This window comes from Dicentrarchus labrax, unplaced genomic scaffold (genome assembly GCF_905237075.1).
Source record: "Dicentrarchus labrax unplaced genomic scaffold, dlabrax2021, whole genome shotgun sequence".
NCBI classification, from domain to species: Eukaryota; Metazoa; Chordata; class Actinopteri; family Moronidae; genus Dicentrarchus; species Dicentrarchus labrax.
Genome location: NW_026136730.1, coordinates 1,317,118 through 1,340,330, shown reverse-complemented (window position 1 = coordinate 1,340,330; position 23,213 = coordinate 1,317,118). Strand labels below are relative to the sequence as shown.

The window sequence follows — 23,213 nt, the reverse complement described above, 5'->3', positions numbered from 1 at the left end:
CCTGAAGTCAGAGAACAGATCAGAGAAGAAACTCTCTGAGATCCACTGCTCAGCTCTGGCCTACATGCTGCAGATGTCAGAGGAGGTTCTGGATGAGTTGGACCTGGAGGAGTACAATTCATCACCGCAAGGACGACTAAGACTGATTCCAGCTGTGAGGAACTGCAGAAAGGCTGTGTAAGTCCATTAACAACAATATAAATCAACATGAAGCTAAATTCATCAGTACTAAAGATATAATAACATATATCAATATTATTTCTAATATTATATAACAGTATAAAACTTTTACATTATAAAGGTTTTAATAAACTAGTAATAAACCTGCTTATTTACATAATTCTACATGTGTTAAACTACAAACATAATTTCAGTTATTAAGTTATTGAACACAATAATCTTCATTCATCTTCTAACTATCTTTGTTTGGGTGATCGAGGTTTGATACAAATCCTGAAGAACTTGAGGACTTTTTAATGTTTTAGACTTTACAGTGTTTGTTTCTATAATGTGTCTGTTTTAGTTCTTTTTACACACAGACACACTGACCTCTAATATCTGTGATCTGCTGAACTAACATCACTGAAAGATTTTTCAGTTTAGCTTTCATGCAATTATTGCTGTTATATTTTTACTCTACAGTTTCATATGAAGGACTGCTCTGTCTATTTTTATAATTTATAGAATATCTATAATTGTTGATTGATTTGAGGAGAGGACATCCTCCCTCTTGAAGAGCAAACTGAACATCTCCCTCTCCAAACTTTACATTGAGTTCATAACAATAAATGTCTTTTCATAAGTCTTCCTACATTAGAAATTATTTTAATTTATAAACAGTCAGGAAGCTCTCTCTCTCTCTCTCTCTCTCTCTCTCTCTGGTAGTGTTTGAATGGACTTTTACTGATATATTCCATATCTTCAAATCAGAAATTGAGAGTAAAATCAGTTTACAGACACAAACTGTCAGTGTGTTTCATTTTGCACCATTTCACTACAATAACACTAAAGACAAGATATGCAGAGAAAATAGCAGCGCACACTTCCACTGTGGTTTTCATTTAATCTGCAGCCACAGTCTTTGTGTTTTTTAGCAGCTGATTTACAGCAGCTCATTACACAGTCAGCTCCTGGGACGGCCTCCAGCTTCATTCTGCTAGTGAAGGAGAGCTCAGTAGGTTCAGTTCAGTGGAGGGATTTTATCATCACCAAGCTCAGAGAAGAAATTATATTGTTCAACAGTTGAACTCCACTGGAGAAAAACCGTTATCCATATAGTATAATGATATATTGTTTAGTACTAATTATACTATAAATACAATAGTAGTCATTAAGTTAATTTAATGGTAGATGCAGATGGAGTTACATAATAAGATCCATCAAAGATGCACAAAATCCACACAATCACATGACTGAGGTAAAAACATACAAGTTTGAACCTACAGTGACTTTACAACTCAGTGAACATCATGTTCAAATAAAGTTTAACAAACACAAATCACAATCAGAATATAACATGTTTACATTTCAATGGGCAGAGACTTTTGTCTAAAGTCACAGTCTGTGGTCCATTATGTTGTTCAGGGACACGTTGACATGTGGACTGGAGGAGCTCCAGTTTCAAACCTCAAACCTTGTAATCAATGACTGACCGACCAGCTGAGCTACAGCCGCTCATGTTAATGTGCTTTGTGATGAAAAATGTCTATTGTTATAATAAAGTGTCAGATTTTATTATAAAGTTAATTTTTATATTCTCTGTCATCACAGACTTTCTGGCTGTGAACTCTCAGAGACTCACTGTGAAGTTGTAGCTGCAGCTCTGAAGTCCAACCCCTCCCATCTGAGAGAGCTGGACCTGAGTGGTAACGAGCTGCAGGATTCAGTAGTGAAGCTGTTGGTGTGTGCTGGACTGGAGAGTCCACACTGTAGACTCGAGACTCTGAGGTCAGACACCATTTTTTATTTCTGTTAGTATTATTATTATTTTATTACTATCATTATCATTGTTATTTTATTATTATTATGAGCTGGTGCCGATTTCCATCATTTTGATTGGCTACGTCATTAACAATGAGCCTCCTCCACACGCGGCTCATCTGCTGATGTAAAAACAGAATCGCAGGTGGAAAAATGTGACAAAGACAAAAGTCAACACAATGACAAAGTCACTCTACTCATTTTAGAGAAAAGCTCATTGATTAGGACATAGTAATGTTAATCTCCACATTTAAAACCTGAACACATCTGATTGGATTATAAATGATTTTATCTTCATCTTTTATTCTTTATTCAGATTGAGTCACTGCAGTTTGTCAGAGATCAGCTGTGATTATCTGGTCTCAGCTCTGAAGTCCAACCCCTCCCATCTGAGAGAGCTGGACCTGAGTGTCAACAACCTGCTGGATTCAGGAGTGAAGCTGCTGTGTGGTTTTCTGGAGAGTCCACACTGTAGACTGGAGACTCTGAGGTCAGACACCATTTTTTCTTTCTGTGCTGAGATGAATCTGATGTGAAAGTTGTGCTGACAGTAAAGTGCAGACATAAGGCTGATATTATACTGATCCACACTGAGTATCTTAATGCTAAAGTCTGTTTTCTTCTTCAGTGGTTTAGTCCATTGACTGTGGCAGAGCAATGTTGAGCTCCACATTTAAAACCTTCATATAACAAGAAGAATCTACACTGGATAATTCACTCTTTATTTCCATCTTATATTCCCCATCATGTGTTTTTTTTATTTTGTTTTTTTTATTAGTGAAATTAAGTTACAGACAAGGTGACATGGGGGACAATAGTAGTATAGATGTGTGTCTGTGTGTGTGTGTGTGTGTGTGTGTGTGTGTGTGTGTGTGTGTGTGTGTGTGTGTGTGTGTGGCGCGTGCGTGCATGTGGATGAGAGGCAGATGGTATGGTATTATATACACACATAATATGGCAAAGATAGATGATACAATAAATATAAATAAGTAAATAAAGTAAAAAGTATAAATATGAGAAGAGAAGGAAGAGGAAAGAAAAAGAGAAAATAAATAAATGAATAGTAATAATCTGCAATACGATACGGCATACATTAACATAGTATAGTGCAATATAATTTAACCTAAGATAAGGTAATACAGGGCAATACGAGACATTATAATATAATATAGCATGATGTAATGTAGCACAATATAATATATAATAACATAATATAAGATCATATGGTATAACAGATATACATATATACACAGATATGTAAACATAACCTAATGTAAACCAATATATCATGACAATGACTATCATAAGACTAATTATTAGAATTATAATTAATAGTTTGTATTGCGATGATAATAATATATTGCTTATATATGCAATATATTATTTATTTTTATTTTTATTTTATTTAATTTTTTTGATTGTACCTTGGGCCGCAGCCGAACCCGAAGGTAGCTGCTGGCCCGTTGCAAATCTGATCTCCTGTGCCACTTCCTGGTTTGGGCAACATGGGAGGTGGTCTGCCTGCTGAGGAGTGTTTTTTTTTTTCCTTTTGTTGAAAGAGACCCCCTCACTACGCCCCACCTGCCCCCACCCGAGGCCCAGCCATGCCCCAAGAGAACCAGGCATGGAGCCCCTGCTCACCTCCACCCTCAACCAATCCAGTCCGACCCCACCCCTCCGCCTTTAGTATTGTGCCTTGCATAAGCAAGCACAATACTACTCTCCCTCGGGCTTATTATTTTTCTGTATGTTTTTCGGCGCGCTACTCCTCCCGCAGCTTTTGTCGCACGTACACAAAAAAGGTATCAAAACGTGCGGCTCGGTGAGGACATTAGTGCTATGACTTTTCTAAGCGTTTCGCCAAACGGTTTGCCGGTAAATCGCCAAAAACCGGTCCAAAAAATGAATGGGTGTGTATTGGTAGAATGTTCAACTGCCAGAGTGCGTGACATCATCACTAGAGTGTGGGGAGAGAGAAAAATTTGTGGAAAAATAAATTTGTAAACTGCTCTCAAGGCCACAAATGTCACTCTACAGAAATAATTTATAGATAGAAACTCGGCAGTGCTATAGTCAACAAGATGACGACGCTCACGGTCTTTTCGGTTTTCATTTTGGTCGTTCCTGGCCATGGGTTCGAGGGGATTCATTTTAAATGTTTTCTGTCTCTCTGAGGAGTTAGAGACAGAGAGAGAGCACGCCGCAGCTGCTGTGGGCTCCCCTGATTGCCATGACAACTAAAGCCTGCTCACACACACACACACACACACACACACACACACACACACACACACACACACACACACACACGAGCTAGCTACAGAGGCTGACATGGCATTAATAAGCTAGCACTGGCGTGCTAGAGAGTAAGACGTGGTATTAACATACGAGCAACGCACAATCAAAATCTCTTTAGGAATTTTCTAGTTTTATTATATTATGTCATTATCGGGATTATTGTTAAGAAAAAAAATAAAAATAAGAAACTATAGTTATAATGATGATATGATAAATAAATAAGATAACACATTAACACATTTTATTGTTTTTAAGCAGAGATAATACAAAACACAGGAACAAGACCCCCCCGCCCGACCCATTAGACAACACATGCTACACAGAGTTAGAAAAATGTTTTTAAAATAAAAATAAAAAAAGGTGAAAGTAGTCATAATGACCAAGACAATAATAATAATAATAATAATAATAGTAATATTAATTAATTTATTTATTTTTATTTAACCAGGAAAAGTCCCATTGAGTTACAGTAACTCTTCTCCCAGGGAGTCCTGGCCAAGACTGGCGGCAAAAAGTTTCAAAAAATCTGCATAAAAGACAGGACAAAGGTTACATACTACACCACAAATCTCTGTACATGCACTATACGTACTAGAACACAAACAAGACATTACACTTAACTCAAGCTAACACAGACATACAACTTAAAGGGCACCTCGTTAAAAACAATTACACTGTTTTGTCTGAGTTGACTTTAAAAGGTTTTTAAAAGTATTGAAAGGTGGAAGTGATCCTAGATTTAGGGTGTTTTGAAATTCATTCCAGACATTTGGTGCATATGATGAGAAAGCTGTTTTACCAAGTTCTGTTCTTGTTGATGGAATAACTAATAGTATTTTTTCTGACGACCTTGTCCTGTAAACACTATTATGGTAAGAAAGCAAATTTGAAATGTAGAGGGGTAATTTGCCCATTAGAGCTTTAGCAATGAAAATCAATAAATGGAATTTCCTTCTGAGGGAGAGGGAGGACCGTAGTACAGTTTCATACAGAATGCAGTGGTGAGTTCTGGCTGCTGCACCTGTAATGAAATGCAAGGCTGAGTGGTATAATACATCTAGTTTTTTTAATAATATATAATTCATAATGACATATAATGAAAAAGTACAGTTCTAGTTTGTTTCCAGTCCGCAGTATGTAATCATGAGTTGAGGGTAACCAGTCATCGGCAGCCTATCTGGGTCCCTCAATTTGAGAGTTGCAAGGGGAGGTCTTATTCCAATCAGAAAACTGTCTGCCCCTCAATAGCAGATTTTTCAGATCTGCAGGTATATAGGAAGGGCATCCAAATTAAAAAAAATATCTCATCCTTACCCTTTACAACAGCTTGTAACCTTTCATGAGGGAGGATATTAAAGACCTCCCTGTACCAAAGGGTGACACTAGGTGGAAGAGTTTTGATCCAGTTTTTCAGTATACATTTTCGAGCAACTAGAAGGAGTTTTTCAAAGAGCTTATAATGTGATGCAGTGAGATGCAAGTCCCCAGAGGGAAGGCCTAGGAGGAAAACACCAGGGTCTTTCTTAATTTTTATTTTAAATATCCCACTGACTACTTTTGAAATCTGGAAATCAGTTTACATTCCCAGAAGTAATGAAAATACGTCCCCCTTTCTAAGTTGCACTTGTTACACAGAGGAGAAATGGAGTGGTCAATTTTGTTTAAAATAACAGAAGTAATATGCAGCCTGTGAAGTATCTTGTACTGAGTTTCTCTCAACCCGTTACAAGTAGATGTGGACCTGATAAGGCGTATCGTTGCCTGCCAATCATCCTCAATATATTCATTGTTCAAGTCTTTTTCCCATCTATGAGAGATGTCTGGTAAATGGTATGAGAGGGAAGAACCAAGAAGTGAGTAAAATTATGCTATAAAATGTTTTCAGTTTTTGTGCTCTAGAAGAAATCTCTCAGCATCACTGTAGGAGATGGTAGTAGAGAAAGAGGTGGTCTGTGAAGACACAAAGTGCCTAATCTGTAAATACCCCAGAAAATGGTGCCTGGGAATGTTGAATGTCTCCTGTAGCTGCTGGAAGCACAGTAAGGTATTATCTCTCAATAAATCGCCAATCACATGAATTCCCTTGTCCCTCCAAGAGAGGAACGTGAGTGAGGATTTTGAGTTATGGGAGACAGTAAAGACTTCACAGTTTTCCTTCCCAGGTATTTAGATATATCATGCCGTATTAGGCATAGAAAGACCACCCATGTCTGTAGGTGATTGTAATATCTTAAGCCTCTGCCTAGGTTTTTTGCCTTGCCAAATAAATTTGGAAAATGCCTTCTCTAAGTCTAGGTTGATTTTCCTTGATAGATATAAGGGGAGCATTTGCAAAGGATATAAGAGTCGAGGGAGCATATTCATCTTAATGAGGCTGATTCGACCAAACAGGGACCATCTTGACCATCTGAAAGGGAAGTTCTCCGGAACCTCTGTAGTATTCAGGGCTCCCAGTGGTATAGCTTCAGATTTACTAAAATTAATTTTGTAGCCAGATATGTTACTGAACTTATTAAAAATATCCATAATTGCAGCACTTGATAGCTGAGGGGAGGACAAAAACACAAGGATATCATCTGCATACAAGGCAATTTTGTGTTCCTTATGTCTTATTGTTATTCCCTTTATGTCGGTATGTAGTCGAATAGTTTTGGCTAATGGTTCTAATGCTAAGGCAAAGAGGAGCGGACTGAGAGGGCACCCCTGGCGGACACCTCTTGCTATTGGGAAGGGTTCAGAACGTTGCCCATTAGTTATGACAACAGCTGTAGGCAAGTGATATATGGTTTGGATCCATTAAAGGAAGTCCCCCCCCAAACCAAATCTCCCCAGAACCTCAAACAGATAGCCCCACTCAACCCTATCGAAGGCCTTTTCTGCATCCAGAGAGACGGCTAGTGCCTTCTGCTTGCATTGTGTGGTAAATTGTATAATATTCAAGAGCCTTCTCACATTGCTGGTTGAATAGCGTCCATGAACAAAGCCCGTCTGATCTGGATTTATAAGTGTGGGGGAGTAATGTCTCCAGGCGTCTGGCCAGGAGTTTTGACAGCAGTTTGCTGTCTACAGAAATTAAATTGATTGGTCTATAGGAACCACACATCAGAAGGCTTATCCCTCTTCAGAATAACTGAGATATTAGCGATGCCCAATGTAGGGGGAGGCAACCCCTAGTAAAGGAGTCTAAATACATGTCTGTAAGGGGACCGACTATTTCCTGACTGAATGTTTTGTAAAATGCAGGGCCAAAACCGTCTGGTCCTGGAGCTTTACCTCCCTTAAGAGTGCGTATGGCTTGTAAGACTTCTTCTTTACTGATTGGCTTGCATAAATCTGCTTTTTGTGCGTCTGAGAGAGACGGAAATTTTATCTTATTAAGAAATGTTGCTCTAGTCTTAGAAGAAGATGTGCATTCGGAGCTACAGAGATCTTTATAAAACAGTTTCATTACTTCATTTATATCAGGTGATTTGAGGTGCCTCACTCCATTTCTGTCTATGAGAGAAGGTATTACATTGGGCTCAGTTTTACCACGGGCAAGGCGAGCTAGCAACCGGCCTGGTTTATTGCCTGATCTCGGCATTGCTGTCTATGTTTAGCAAAAAGAATGTGTCTCCACTTTTCTGGTTTAGAGCTGATTTAAGGCAGAGTGAGGTGCGTCCAGCTGTTTCGCCAGAGAGCTGCTGTAAGATTTCTTAAACTGAGCTTCCAGGTTATCTATTGTCTTCTCTAAATCCAACTGTCTTTTAAGGGCATCTTTCCTCCGTGCCGACGTATAAGATATAATAGCCCCACGTATATATGCTTTGCCAGCTTCCCACAATGTAGAAGGACTAACATCTGGGGTTTTATTTATAGAGATGAACTGCTGCCACTCAGATGTAATATACTCAATAAAAGAATGGTTACTTAGTAGAGTAGGGTCAAGCCTCCAGTGCCTGCAGGCTGGATCCCGATAAGGAGGAGTGATAGTTACACTGATAGGTGAGTGATCAGAAAGAAACTTGGTATCAATTGTACAGTTCAGTATTCTACCCAAAACTGTTCTTGAAGACAAGAAGTAGTCTATTCTGGAAAAAACCTGTTGGGGAATTGAGAAGAATGTGTAGTCTTTATCTAGGGGGTGTAGTACCCTCCAAGCATCATACAAATCTAAATCTTTACAAAATTCACCCATTTTTGTACTTTTCTTGGAGAGAGTAGTTTGGGGGAGATATATCAATATTCGGGTTAGGTGTACAATTAAAGTCACCTCCTAGAAGTAAGTATGGGGAAGAAAATGTTGCCAAATCTGAAATAAGCTGTGGGATAAAAGAGGTTTCATATATTGTTGGGGTATATATACATCCAAAAACTACATGTTCTCCGTAAAGATAACCAGACAGAAGTACATAACGTCCATCCTTATCTGATATTGTCTTATCAAGAGTAAAAGGCAGGGAGCGATGTAGGAGAATTGCAACCCCTCTACTTTTCGAGTTATAAGAAGAGTAGAACACCTGGCCACCCAGTTTCTCCTCAGTTTTATATGTTCCAGGTCCAAAAGGTGGGTTTCTTGGAGAAAGGCTATTTGGCATTTTTTAAGGAAGGACAAGATTTTCTGGCGTTTGATGACATGGTTAATACCCTTCACATTAAGTGAAACAACCTTAAGGCCACTAATGGAAAATTAAGCCCTTCATATAGTTGGATGTATTCTATACATGAAACATTAAGAAAAAAGGCAGTATCTGACCTGGTAATCAGTAAAGGACTGGAGCTAAACCTACACTGTAAGAATGAAAATAACACAATAAGTACGGCTGTCTGTAGAAACCCCTCCCCAAAAGGAGGCTCAGAACCATGAACAAAATAGAGCCCCGCAAACAAGAAAACAAGAACAAAGAACATCCTTACAAAGGTGTTAAAAGTCTTAGGGCAGGTGAGGCAGAGAGGTATCCTCCCACCTGTGAGAGAAAAAAACACACCAGCCGCAGGAATGTCCGCTTGCCTCCCACTGCCGATGCTTGTTCTCCGCAACCCTCCGCGTCCCAGCCGGACAGCTAATGTGATTAAACCATAGTCTCTAGATAATCACTGAGAAACAACATGGGCATATTACCTGAGCATATGTGTCCATAACAGAAAAAAAATAGGCAAGTAAATAAATACAAAAAAAAGAGCAAGAATCGCACTGACAGCTGTAGCAGGTGTCGATCAGAGCCAAAATATCAATATACTGTGTAAATCCAGGATATCTAAATAAAAATAATATAAGGGGAAAATAGTAAAATGAAAGCGTTAACAATTAACGACAGATACCTGTACCAAATCAGGGGAGAGGGCCTCACTCACATCTTGTAGCTCTGAAAGTAAGCTCAGAGGGATGAGGTCCATAATGCGTAATGCGTATATTATCTCTGCGGCTCCTGTTCTCGCTGTCCTCGGCCCGGTCAGTCAAGATCTTTACTCGTTGTTCAAGTTCGGCTAGCTTGTTTTCCAGAGTGGTTGTTCGGTCCTCGCCATCAGAGATGGGGTTCTCAGTCTCAGTTATTCGCTTAGTGTTGTCCTCGACACGGCTTCTTAGCTTGTCCAGAATAGAGTGTAGTTCGGTAAACTTCTGCTCCATGAGAGCGGCAATCTTTTCAGTAACAGTTTTGGAAACCGTGTTAGCCACATTTTCCTCAAACGACATGCTGTCAGCCTGGGGGAAATGTCAATACCTAAATATCTAATATTCTCAGTGTGAAGTGAAGGTGAGAAGTTTTGTCCTGCAGAATCCCAAGCATCTTCTGAGAGTGGTAGTATAGTGGACTTCCAGTTAATTGTGTAGTTGGATATTTTTTAAAATATGTTAATAAGATTAAAGATCTTTTAGTGACGGTAATGGGTCCTGTAAGTACAATAAAACATCATCTGTGTAAAGGCTTTTGTGCTGGTGGTTTGTAGTGTCAACTCCTTTGATGATATTGTTTTGACGTATAGCGGCAGCAAGTGGTTCTATGAAGATAGCGAATAAAGATGGAGAGAGTGGGCATCCTTGCCTGGTGCCCTGGTGAAGTGTGAAGCTGTGTGACGTGATCCCATTTGTGGTGACAGTAGCTTTAGGTGAGGTGTATAGTGTTTTAATCCAATGGATGAACGACTCCCCAAAACCAAATCTATACAATATATGTAATAAAAAAGTCCAGTTTACTTGATCAAATGCTTTTTGTGCGTCTAGTGATACGAATATTGTTTTGGTTTGAGTTTGTTGTGCAAGATTGATGATGTTGAATAATCTTCGTAAATTGTCAGAGCCATGGATTTTCTTAATAAATCCTGTCTGGTCGGGGTGTATTAACGTGGAGATAACTGTTTCTACTCTGACCGCTAGAGCTTTGGTGATGATTTTTAAGTCTGTGTTTATAAGTGATAACGGGCGGTAGCTGGAAGGTTGCGTTGGGTCTTTATTGGGTTTGAGTAGAACTGATATAACAGATGTATGCATGTGTGGAGGAATTTGTGATGTTTTTTGAATTTTTTATGTTAGTTTGTAAAATAGGGAGGATAATATATGCCAAAAGTGTTTATATAGGCCCCTCACCATCCAGCAGGTGGAAAAATGTGACAAAGACAAAAGCCAACACAATGACAAAGTCACTCTAGTCATTTTAGAGAAAAGCTCATTGATTAGGACATAGTAATGTTAATCTGGACATTTAAAACCTGAACACATCTGATTGGATTATAAAGGATTTTATCTTCATATTGTATTCTTTATTCAGATTGAGGAGCTGCAGTTTGTCAGAGATCAGCTGTGATTATCTGGTCTCAGCTCTGAAGTCCAACCCCTCCCATCTGAGAGAGCTGAGCCTGAGTAACAACAAGCTGCAGGATTCAGGAGTGAAGCTGCTGTGTGGTTTTCTGGAGAGTCCACACTGTAGACTGGAGACTCTGAGGTCAGACACCATTTTTTCCTTCTGTGCTGAGATTAATATGATGTGAAAGTTGTGCTGACAGTAAAGTGCAGACATAAGGCTGATATTATACTGATCCACACTGAGTATCTTAATGCTAAAGTCTGTTTTCTTCTTCAGTGGTTTAGTCCATTGACTGTGGCAGAGCAATGTTGAGCTCCACATTTAAAACCTGAATACAACAAGAAGAATCTACACTGAATCCCTCTTTATTTCCATTTTATATTCCCTATCATGTGTTTTAAAAGAAATGATGACAATGAATACAATGAATAAATCAATAATCTCTATTTCAACTATCAGACAATAACAAATAGATTCACTTTTTACTTTTTCCAACATTTTGTTTGTTATTTGTTCACATTTCCCCAAAATTCATCCTTTTATAAATAATCTTTCATTTACTGTATGACATCAAACTGAATCCACATACAAACAACATATAGGAAGACAAAACATGAAACAAAGACAACATAAACAACAACAGGGTTAGTATGGGCAATATGGGTGTCTGTAAGGTATGAACAGGAAGAATAACATAATATATATATATAAGTATATATGTACATATAGTGTTAATATTATTATGCCAATAATTGTATCATGTAGTCAGTAAATAACTACAGAAGTAAAGTGGAACAAAATAATATGGTCATATAGTAATTCAATATTATTAATTAATAATATTATAATAATCATTCAAATACTTTACATTTAATTATATTTCTAATAGGACAGTGAGGAGGCCAGGCTCACCATCGAGCCCCCCCAGCAATACGGCTGGAAGCTACATTGGTGTTATGGTTTGGCTTAGTATGTCTTTGTTGTTGTGCTTTTCTTTTTGTCCTCTCTCTGTTCCCCCTCCCTTTTCTGTTCTCTTGCAGAGCTTGTGTGGGGCAGGGGGTGTGGCTGGCTCCTCCTGTTGGCAGCAGAGACACACCTGAATTCACACAGCCTATTCCCTCCACCTCATTAGCCCGGTCTTTACTGACCGGGCTACCAGAATATTCCATGCTCTCACTCTATGTTACCTGTGTCAAGATTTGCCTGTGCAATACTGCAGAAGACTTCCACCTGCCAGCCAGCTCCCTGCCTCTCCTGCCCGCTCCTGTTTCTGGTTTTGGTTTGGATTGTTATTAAAGAATCTTCAGTTCCCACTCACCAGTGTGTGTGCATCTCTGCTTTGGAGTCCAAGACTTAAAGAACTCAACAATTGGGACATTATTATTATTATTATTGTTGTTTTTATTATTATTATTATTATTATTATTATTATTATCTGGTGCCGTTGTCATTGGTTACCACGTTGGTTTCCATCGTTTTGATTGGCTACGTCATTAACAACGAGCCTCCTCCACACGCGGCTCACCTGCTGATGAAACAGAATCACAGGTGGAAAAATGTGACAAAGACAAAAGTGAACACAATGACAAAGTCACTCTACTCATTTTAGAGAAAAGCTCATTGATTAGGACATAGTAATGTTGATCTCCACATTTAAAACCTGAACACATCTGATTGGATTAGAAATGATTTTATCTTCATCATTTATTCTTTATTCAGATTGAGGGGCTGCAGTTTGTCAGAGATCAGCTGTGATTATCTGGTCTCAGCTCTGAAGTCCAACCCCTCCCATCTGAGAGAGCTGGACCTGAGTTGGAACAACCTGCAGGATTCAGGAGTGAAGCTGTTGTGTGGTTTTCTGGAGAGTCCACACTGTAGACTGGAGACTCTGAGGTCAGACACTATTTTATATTTCTGTTGTTATTTTTATTATTATTATTAACATTTTTATTATTATGAACATTATTGTTATTATTATTATTATTATGAACATTATTGTGTTACTTTAGGTTAGAGGGTAGGTCCTGCCAGCCCCGCCCCCACCTGAGCCCCACCACACCCCCACAGGACCAATCAGGGAGTCACTGCCCACAACCCCCCCAGCCAAGCTCATCCAGACCCACTCCCCATCATTATCAATGGCCTATATATCTCTCTCCATATATATACATATACACACAAAGAAAATAATAATAATAATAATAATATTTTTGATGTTAAAGTTGATTGATTAAATATGTTGGACTCGAATAGAATAGACCCGAACTCTCCTTTAAGCCCTCATTGATTTGATTATAAAAAGAACATGTGGTTGCCTGGCTTCACTTTATTGGTCTATTAAGTGCTTTACACTTCAGCTCAGACAAAGAATCATTTCTCTGTTGATTCTGCCTATTATTGATTATTCTGACATTGTCTATCAAAACACTACAGATACCTATCTCAAGCCACTTAATACTGTATACAACTCTTTATGTAGATTTATTTTAAGGTGTCCATATAGAAAACACAATTGTTCAATGTATGAATCTCCCAAATCTAGAAGGCAATTTCACTGGGTTCAATTTATTGAGTTTATCCCAAAATCCATCCTGACATATTTAGTATCTTTGTAAACTTTGGGATCTTGAGTGGAACCTTCAATCAGTTTCTGTGGGTTTTTCTTTGTGTTTGGCTGCACAACATGAGTTTGTATAGATGGAGCCACTGGTGGAGCTGGCAGAGGTTAAGAGCTGAAGTCACTACGTCTTTATTGAAGCAGCAGCACGTTGTCATTAATATTAATGAGAGCTCTTTTTCACTCTTTGTATTTTACAGTTTGCAACCTGCAGAAACTCACATCTTTCATTCTTTATTCAGATTGTGGAACTGCTGGTTGTCAGAGATCAGCTGTGATTATCTGGTCTCAGCTCTGAAGTCCAACCCCTCCCATCTGAGAGAGCTGGACCTGAGTAACAACAACCTCCAGGATTCAGGAGTGAAGCTGCTGTGTGGTTTTCTGGAGAGTCCACACTGTAGACTGGAGACTCTGAGGTTTGTAGTTAGTTGAAGTGAGTCCATGCTGATGAGCCCATTGTTGACGGCTCTGCTCAATAAGATTTAAAGGTATGAGAGGAGATTGTGTTTGTTCAGGCTGAACATTGAACTCACATTTTCAGTATCTGATTGACATCAGTGGCTCATCCATCAGTTTCTCAACTACCAGCTGACCAGTAACATCCAATCATATTCATACAGGTGTACAGTGTATTAGTTCTCCTCCTCACTGAGAACAGCAGAGCCTTTTCTGACCAGTCTAACTGTATGACTGTATGTCTGACTATTGGCTATAAATGATCAATTCTTGTTAAGTTTATAAGCAATGTATTGTTTCTTCAGTGTTCAACGTTCAACTCATTGGCTGGAGTCCAGACAATAAGTGAGTTGTAATTGGTCTACAGACCATTCTCCATCTTACTGTCATCATTCAATCACTTCATTTACGCCCCGACCGACCAGAGCAGTTTCTATCCCTGTGAGAATGGATAAAGTGCATTTTTAACTCTGTTACACCCCATTGGCACATATGTCCTGACAAAAAGTGGGAAAGACACAGCTTTGCAAAAAATAATGAATATTTATTGGAACAGAAAAGAATAACTTAAACGCAACTTGAAATATGAGATGATGTTGTTTGTAATATCACTGGTGTTGGTGTGGGTGAGTGTGAGTGAAAGATGAGGTGTTGAGTAAAAAGTCAAATAACTGGCAGAGAGAGACAGACAGACAGACAGACAGACAGACAGTTATGAACTCAGTTGTGGGTCCAGGGGAAGAGGGGCGCAAGAATTAATAATTCCCGGGTGTTTAAAGAAAGAAAGGAAACAGAAAGATTTTTACTATTAAACTATTTATTTAAACGTAAATGAGTTAAATGTTAACACAAAACAACTTCCTAAAAAGAAAGGAAGTAAAAAACCACAAACTAAACAAATCACTGAGACAACAAATAAATGTGAATAACGCTATCCCACCACTGAGGGAGTAATGATAACACACATATGACGAGCACATGACTGATTCCGTCACAGCAGCTTTAAGGGAATTGGCCTGATTGCTAAACTACTGCAGGTATGCCTGACCAGTCGGAGGGAGGGCAGCACCTGGAACAGGTCACAAGACAGAGCAGAGGCAAAACGTAACAGAGAGCCACGCAGGAAGCTGGAGCTTTTATATCCGGCAAGCACCAGATAGAAGTGGATATACTAAATCAGCTCCTCTGGCATCCTCAAGACAAAACACACACAGTGAGTGACAGGGCACACACACAGAGACATACACAGGAGCCGTCTGTCTGTCTGTCTGTCTGTCTGTCTGTCTGTCTGTCTGTCTGTGTGTCTGTCTGTCTGTCTGTTGGATATATTATTATATATATATATATATATATATATATTGCGTTTGTTCAGACATTCATGTTCCCCTCAGGATGAATTATAATAACTTTGGTGACTTTGAATGTCCAGCTCTTTATTCTCAGTCTGAAACTCCACTAGAGTAGCTTTGTATGATTCACTCTTCAGAAACATCTTTATTGATCTGATACTGGCCCTTCATGCAGCCCCTCAGTTCATCATCTGTCTGAAACAAGTTGTCTCTTTAAGTCCCGCCCTTCCTAAAGCCCACTGTCCTCTGATTGGCTGACTGAAGCCTGCTGAATGTCTGTACCCGGTGTTAGTGAACACTGGTTCATGAAGGATGCAACCGGAGAAGAGTGTTTCAGGGCGCCGGGCCTCACTGATTACTGTACAAAAGCACAAGTTTATAACTTTATTCAGTGATTTTGGTGAACTTGGATCAGATTTTATTTTCTGTTTTTTCAGCTCAGTTTTTCAGTGGTATGAGTCGGTGTGTAACACTTGCCAGTAAAGTAAGATGGTGAACAATTACAATACACCTGGTAAACATCAGTATGTCAGCATTGTCATTGTGAGCATGTTTACATGCTGATGTTAGCGCTTAGCTCCAAGCTCCACTGTGTGTAATTACAGCCTCACTCTCTTCATGAGAGATAACTGTTGTATTTGTGTTTATTCCTACAGGATGAGCAACAGAGAATACAGGGCTACACCTCATAAACATGAAGGATGTGAGTAAACACCCACTGGATGTATTAAAGAAACTTAAACTGGTATTAAAGCATAACTGGGAGATTGGCTGCTGTGGGCTTCATGGTGCTGGTTAATCCCAATAACCACTGCAGATCTTTTGTTCTCCATGTTGGGGAAGAGGATGTCACTGAAAGAATGTCTTCAATCTCAGTCCTTGTGTTTTTTGTATACATTGTATTGTATGGACTTTAACTTGATATTTATCCCCTTTGGACCTGGTCTTGAACTGTTCACATTATTTTCTTTACATTTGGACTCTATTGGGTTTGTCAGTAGATAACAACAGGAAACATGAAGGGAAAGATATGCTACAGAGGGCCTGTCTTGAACTGGAGACGTTGCTGTTTCAGGTTTTATGAATGTTGGGTCACCAGGATGTCACAAAGTGAGTTTGACATCTGCTGTGTGTCTTCTTGTCCCCATGCGATGGTTCTAATCACCCACCAGATCCGTCCACATCAAGCACAGTCCTGGATGTGTCTGAGGACAGCAGAGAGGAGAGTGTGGATGAAGAGGATCAGCTGTGTCCTGATGATCCAGAGACACTGAAGCAGCAGCAGCTTGTGTGTGGAGAGGGTCTGAATACAAATGTCAGTTTTTAACTTTAACATTTTTATTCATCTGTCAGTGATCAGACTCTGGTTCCTTAGACCCCCTCCAGGGTTGAATATTTCTGACCTTCTAAATTCTACTAATATTAAACTACCAGCTGCTGTCCAACGTAGTCCTGCAGGCTTTACGTAGAGTAGAAAGTGAAGCAGTGAGGATCCTGTCACCTGTAGCCAGTTTCTGCTCCCATCTCAATGTGTTCTAATTAACTCTCCAGTCCAGTTTCATTAACTAAGTTTGTGCCTTTTTCAATTTTAGGACAAGTTAAGCTTCACACCAGAACTGCTGACTGAGTCTGGAAAGAGTTCATACAGGTAACCAGATCATAAAATGCAGAATACTTCGACCTCATCACCTCCTACACTAAATGTTCAACCTCTTCAGTTTAGCTAGCTGGTCCAACAGCTTCCTTTACATAAAGCATTAGAATATTGTCGGTTGTAGCATGGGAGAGAGAGAGAGAGAGAGAGAGAGAGAGAGAGAGAGAGAGAGAGAGAGAGAGAGATTTACACAAACAAACAAATGATTAATATATTTATAAGCTATAAGAACATCCTAATCCAGAGCTCCGGAGAGAAGAGAGAGTCTCTGCTCAACCTACCTGCCCCACCTACTGACTGCCTGCACATGGTGCAAGAGGAGAGAGGGAAAAGAAGAGCTTTGTGATTACTCATGCATGGATATTAATTATATTATATTATTATTATTATTATTATTATTATTATATATAATATTATATATCTGCATATGTTTACTGACTTTTCCCTGATTGTCTGGTCTGGTGAATAAGTCTGAATAAATTTTCTTTAGAAATAAAGTCACTTAGAGGGTCTGAAAAGTTGGGAAAGCCAAGCAAGAAAAGTTGCCAAGTTACGTCCAGAAATGACAGAAAACATTTCTCAGCATTTAAATGTAGTTTATTCTGTATTGTATGTATGTATTAATGTGCATTTAATTCTGCATCCCAAAGTCTGTTCCTTTGTTCTGTTTCCTGTGTGAGTCCTTGAGTCCTCAGCAGGCTCATGAAAACTCAGATCAAACTGTCAAACTAGGCAGTGCTGATCAAATATGAGTCAAAATTCTGTTACTGTGTTGACTGTTTCTCTCCTCAAGTCTTTTCACAAACATATTTTAGTGTACGGTTTAGCCATGAAAGCGGCAGATCCAAAACTAAGCCAACAGGATGAAAGCTTGAAGTAATCAACCCTTCTGTGTCCTACAGGTTCAGGTGTCCTGGTCCAGGTTTGTTCCAGTGTACTTTTACTGGACTGGTGTTTGTTGTGGCTCAGGAGGTGGAGCTGCTTTACAGGACGGTCCAATGGGATGAGAGCCTCCTCCAATCAGCTGGAAAGACGCCTGCAGGGCTGCTGTTCGATATCAAGTGTTCAGAGGTTGCTGCTCTCTGTCAGCTCCACCTCCCACACTGTGAAACAATGGATGTGGATGGTAAGGATGTTATTGTGCTTTGTGAGTGCAAAGTTTTGTGAGAGGAATGATAAAACTGTAAAGTCTGGTTCGTGCCCCCTACACGCTGCAGAGAGCCATCAACAACTTTTTGTCTGAGCTCTGGTGACTTTGATAGTGAAGACCCACGTTTATATTCTTTCAGTGGGGCTGGGATAGCTAGACTCACTGGATTCTCATCCTATTGATTGAAACACCTGCCTCCACTTACCTCCCTGTGATCATCATTGTCCAAAATCAGTAATCAAAATGTTCCTCAGGGTAGGTCTTACACTGCACTGAGGTTTTCATCAGTAAAACAAAAGTCTAACTGCTCTGTGTTTTCACAGCTCTTCTGCCTGATGGTCTGTTGTCTGTCGTCCACATCACTGATGATGGAATGAGCATCCTGGAGCCGCTGCAGATTACAGATACTCATGTCATTGTGGAAGTGCATCACCTCTCTATCTTCGGCCTGATCTGGGACATTATGAGGTTGTGGATGAAACCAGTTAGTGGCCAAGTTCTGCTGTTCCTCGGACCACCAAACCCAGAGACAGAAATACAAAAACTGAACGTGATTCTCCTGCCGTGCAACATCAGTCTGGACGAGGTAAAGTTTCACACTGCAGATCTGTAATGAGATTGACCTGCTGATTGATCAGTTGGGCTCTACTGAGGATAAAGTCTCTAATTGAAATGTTCTGATGCCTCTTAAGGTCAGGAAACAACAGCGGAATTATCAAAACATTATGGCCACTTCCAAATGTGAACTTATCAAAGATGAAGGTTACACTGTTCACTGTCCTGAGGCCGTCAAAATACAGCCTAAGGTGAGTGTTTTAGATAAAGGTCTGTGAATGATTCATTAAACTGCTGTGTTCTACCTTTAATTTACTTCATATATATATATATATATATATATATATATATATAGTGAGAGAGAGAAACTGACACTTTGGTTTCAGAAAGCACATTTTTCCTTGGAGTTTGGACCAAATTATCACCCGACGTTTGAGATCCGCCTGCCTACAAACACAAAAGAAGTGACTTTAACGGTCCGAGACCAGGGACAGAGGGAGGTCTGGGAGCATGACGTTGATCTGATTGGTAAAGTCTTCATTCACCTGCAGCATCACTCCACCTGATAGTACAGCAGATAAGAATAGAACAGCGGTTACTGATTGATCCAGAGCCTTTCCCATACTCTGCCTTAGATCATTTAACCAATATTACACCATTCTTAGAATTATAAAACATTTCAGACCAAAATTTCAGTGGGCATTTGACACAATGTGAAAGAAAGCAACATTAAGCTCATTGATGCTGATGAATACATAAACTTATTATGTGTTAATGCGTCTTCAGTTTGTTCCTGCTGACAATCATCAGTAATACATAAACAGGGACTCAGGAAATGTTGTGCCTGAGCTTTTTGCATGTGACGTTTGAACGCTCTGAACTTGACAAAAGAAAACCTCACCCATTGAATCAGGTAGTGGCAGACATTTCACCAGTAGAACTGAAACTGTTTGCATCAACAGAGAGCACCAGCAGCTGCGGGATCATTTAATTCAGTCCTACTTAAGTCCATCACATCTTAAAGTGTGTATAGTGTTTTCACTGGACAGTTTTTAAACCTTTTATCTGCATCACAGAATTTGTATCTGATTGCAGCTTTACATAAACTTTCAAGCTGTCTGTAAAATTCCCTCGGTGTTGCATCTGAACTCACAGTCAGAGGCCTGTGTTACTGAAGGCAAGGCTGATTTATTTATATAGCACATTTCATACCCAAAGTAACCCGAAGTGCTTTACAGAGTTCTTGAGCAAAAGCCAGAACAAAACAAAAAAACAATGATGATAAAAACAACACTTGCAAGCAAAAGAATAACAATCTTTGTTCTGCTCGTCCCTTAGATCCGGCCCTACGTGAAGAAAATCCTCAGAGTGGTTCATCAGAGAGCAGCTTGTTATCAGTTCGGTCAGAGTTTGTCAGATCAGTCACTGAACCTGTTCTGAACCAGCTGCTAGATAAACTTCTAGAACGGGGAATTATAAATCAAGAAGAAATGGATTCAGCCAGAACCAGCAGCAGGGCTGACAATGCTCGAACTGTGATTGACATGGTACGAAACAAAGGAACAACACAAGCCAGTTCCTCCCTGATTGAGGACTTGAGGACATTGGATCCAACCCTTTCCAACAAGCTGAAGTTGAGCTGAAGAAGAAATGAGACTCCTGGACTGGATCAGTTTGATCTAACTGGTAATTACGATTTTACGAATACATGTAAACAACTTTGTGTAGAGCAGCATTTTCCTGGGGACATTCAGAGAGTTGAGGTTCTCTTGCAGGGTGTTTTGTTAAAGCCGACTTACAACAATACCAGTTGAAACTTTCTTTCTTTTTTTATTTTTTTTACTTTTTATTATAATTATTCTTTTCTATTATTGAAAAATGTAACCATACATTAAAAACTCAAATGTGGAGCTATTTTACGGCTAACAACACAAGGCGATACCTCAGTGTTTTACAGGATTTGGTTAAAAAGCTACAATCAGGGCTTCCATAAAAGCATAAAAACTATGCCTATGCAGGTGACCTCTGAGAGCATCTCTCAAGTGTTTCAAAATCTGTACACAACGTTTCCTACCCAACAGCACGGTGCGTGAAAGATGAAGTTTAATAAGGGCGATCAGATTATCCAAGCTCAGAGGTGCGTTTGATAAAAAATATGAACAGAGTTTTACAAACAAAGTGTTTACGGTGGAGGATGGCATTCCTCGTACTCATCCCAAGTACAAACTCCAAGATTGTGAGAGAGAGCCTATCGAGGGCTCCTTTTATGCGGCCGAGTTGCAAAAAGTAATCTTGGCTAAAGACAGGAAGTATTATGTAGAAGAAATATTGAAACGACGTACCATCAAGGGTGAAAAACAGGTTTTGGAACGGTGGAAAAACTGACCCGAGAAATTGAATAGCTGCTAACACCAGCTCGAATTACATGGTGGATCTGGAAAAGGCTATTGAACTGAACGGAGAATGGGTGGTGGGTCCGTGTGAAAACATTAACCTCATTTTTAAAACCATTTTTGTAAAACCATATGCAACAACAAACATCACTTTCTCCTAATTTTCTGTGTGATTTTAATATTTAACTGTAGATTGTTTCTGTCTCATGTTGAGCAGGGAAGGTTTAATCTGTGAACAAACAGATCTTGTGTGGTTGACACTGATGGGTCATTCCTCATTCACTCATTTCAATACAAAAGATTCAGTCTGTTTGCAAAGATGGTAGCTGGAAATCTCCTCACTCAGTTAGACATACACTTTTTATTATTAGTTATATTTCTCTGTTAATGTAAGTTTCAAACACACGTTTACAGTTTAAAGAGTATGAATTTGGTGTTGTGGTCTTTATCCTTATTAAGCTGAATCATAACTGCACAAAATTATATGACAGTCATCAACTACAAATAAAGGTCCTGCTTTTAAAATCTGAATTAAAACTACAGAAGAATCATAAGTAACATGCAGTTAAAGTAAAAGTATCATTATGCTGCAGAATGAGCCATCAGTGTCATATTAATATCTGTTTTATTACGGCAACTTTAGCAGTGAATTATGTTTCATGAACTCATTGTAGGGTTTGGATATTAAATGTAATCTGTTATAAAGTCAGATAATAATCATACAGTCACTGAAGTGTGAAAAGAATATAGTGAAAAAGCTTTAATAATACAGATGTGTTTTCTCCATATAGATTATTGTCCTTGTTACAGATCACTGAGTGCATCATACACAGAATAACATCAGTACAGAAACATCGGCCCAGTGTGTTTGTCCTTCAGTGAGCTGTAGATGCAGGAACCTTTGCACATTGCAAATATCATTATATGTCCCACTGTTCAGCTCTTTACTCATTTATTGAAATATCCGGCCATATTGTACATATTCTCTCCCTTTTTATATTTCCATATATCGGCTGCTTTCTCTATTTTTATCTTTATTTGTATTTTTCTATGTTTAATTGTTAAGCACTAACTGATCAGATTCTTTGTATGTGAAAACCTGATTCTGATGAAAATGAATGTGTGCTGCTGTAAGACTGTCAAACAACAGCCAGTACAATAAAAAACAACATGAAAACTTTGCCTGATGATAAAAATATCCCCACTGTAAATCATAATTCTGAGATAAAAAATCGAAAGTTATGAGATTAAAAAGTAAAACTGATGAGGATAAAGTTGAAATACTCCGTACTATTAAATATTGAATCTGTAGTTTTCAGACTAATATTTGTTTCGGCCATAATAAGTCAGTGATGATATAAATGTAGTTTGGATGTGTTGTTGAATTGATGCTCAGTAGTGTTCAGGTACATTTGATAACATGCAGCCTTCATAAAGTCTACCTGGGAGGCTCCACTCTCCTCTCACACACAGCCGTTACCGCGGTCCGCGCAGGCGCACTGTGAGTCCGCGCAGGCGCACTGTGAGTCTGCTCGTCCTCTCGAACGTTCGATGGAAGAAAAACGGCGCGAAACGAACCGACAAATAAACCGTCGATCGGCAGTTTGCGAAGAGGAAGAAAGGACGCGGACGGGAGGAAGTCGTGTTTTATTACAGGAAAGTTCAGGAAAGTTTGACTCCGACAAACTCAGGACGCTTTGTGACCAGCTAGCTGTTAGCTAACGGTCTTTCAGTGAACTCTGTTTGTGCTGATGAATTAATTTTAGACCATAAAGAGAGTAAATAGTTCTTATCGTTAACTTATTACAGCTGTTAGCTACCTTAACTCCAGTACGGTAGCATGCTATGGTAGGTTAGCTAGTTAGCTAACCCGTAATGAACATTTATTAAATGTATTGTTTAGTTAGCTTTAGTTAGCTGTTAGCTCGGGCTGTACACTATGAAAACAACACTGAGTGTTACAGAGTACGTCTATATGA

General features: G+C 39.2%; 1 protein-coding gene and 1 long non-coding RNA gene across 20 annotated transcripts in view; one reads left to right on the top strand and one right to left on the bottom strand.

Moving 5' to 3' along the window:
• LOC127359477 (protein NLRC5-like) overlaps window positions 1-23,213 on the top strand; it is a 186,285-nt gene that overhangs the window by 116,056 nt on the left and 47,016 nt on the right. For 18 of the 19 annotated variants that reach the window (XM_051393262.1, XM_051393280.1, XM_051393281.1 and 15 more), the window contains 12 exons: window positions 2,297-2,470; window positions 11,025-11,198; window positions 12,780-12,953; window positions 13,920-14,093; window positions 16,139-16,185; window positions 16,655-16,797; window positions 17,075-17,130; window positions 18,039-18,262; window positions 18,610-18,872; window positions 18,979-19,092; window positions 19,228-19,369; window positions 20,180-22,411. In XM_051393262.1, the coding sequence (XP_051249222.1) occupies window positions 2,297-2,470; window positions 11,025-11,198; window positions 12,780-12,953; window positions 13,920-14,093; window positions 16,139-16,185; window positions 16,655-16,797; window positions 17,075-17,130; window positions 18,039-18,262; window positions 18,610-18,872; window positions 18,979-19,092; window positions 19,228-19,369; window positions 20,180-20,484 (1,990 nt within the window). In that variant the 3' untranslated portion in view covers window positions 20,485-22,411. Of the gene's footprint in view, window positions 1-2,296; window positions 2,471-11,024; window positions 11,199-12,779; window positions 12,954-13,919; window positions 14,094-16,138; window positions 16,186-16,654; window positions 16,798-17,074; window positions 17,131-18,038; window positions 18,263-18,609; window positions 18,873-18,978; window positions 19,093-19,227; window positions 19,370-20,179; window positions 22,412-23,213 lie in introns of those variants that run through there. The other variant, XM_051393261.1, reaches the window with a different exon arrangement.
• Window positions 1-23,213, bottom strand: part of LOC127359540 (uncharacterized) — a 32,564-nt gene that overhangs the window by 1,089 nt on the left and 8,262 nt on the right. The gene's annotated exons all lie outside the window — the stretch shown is intronic.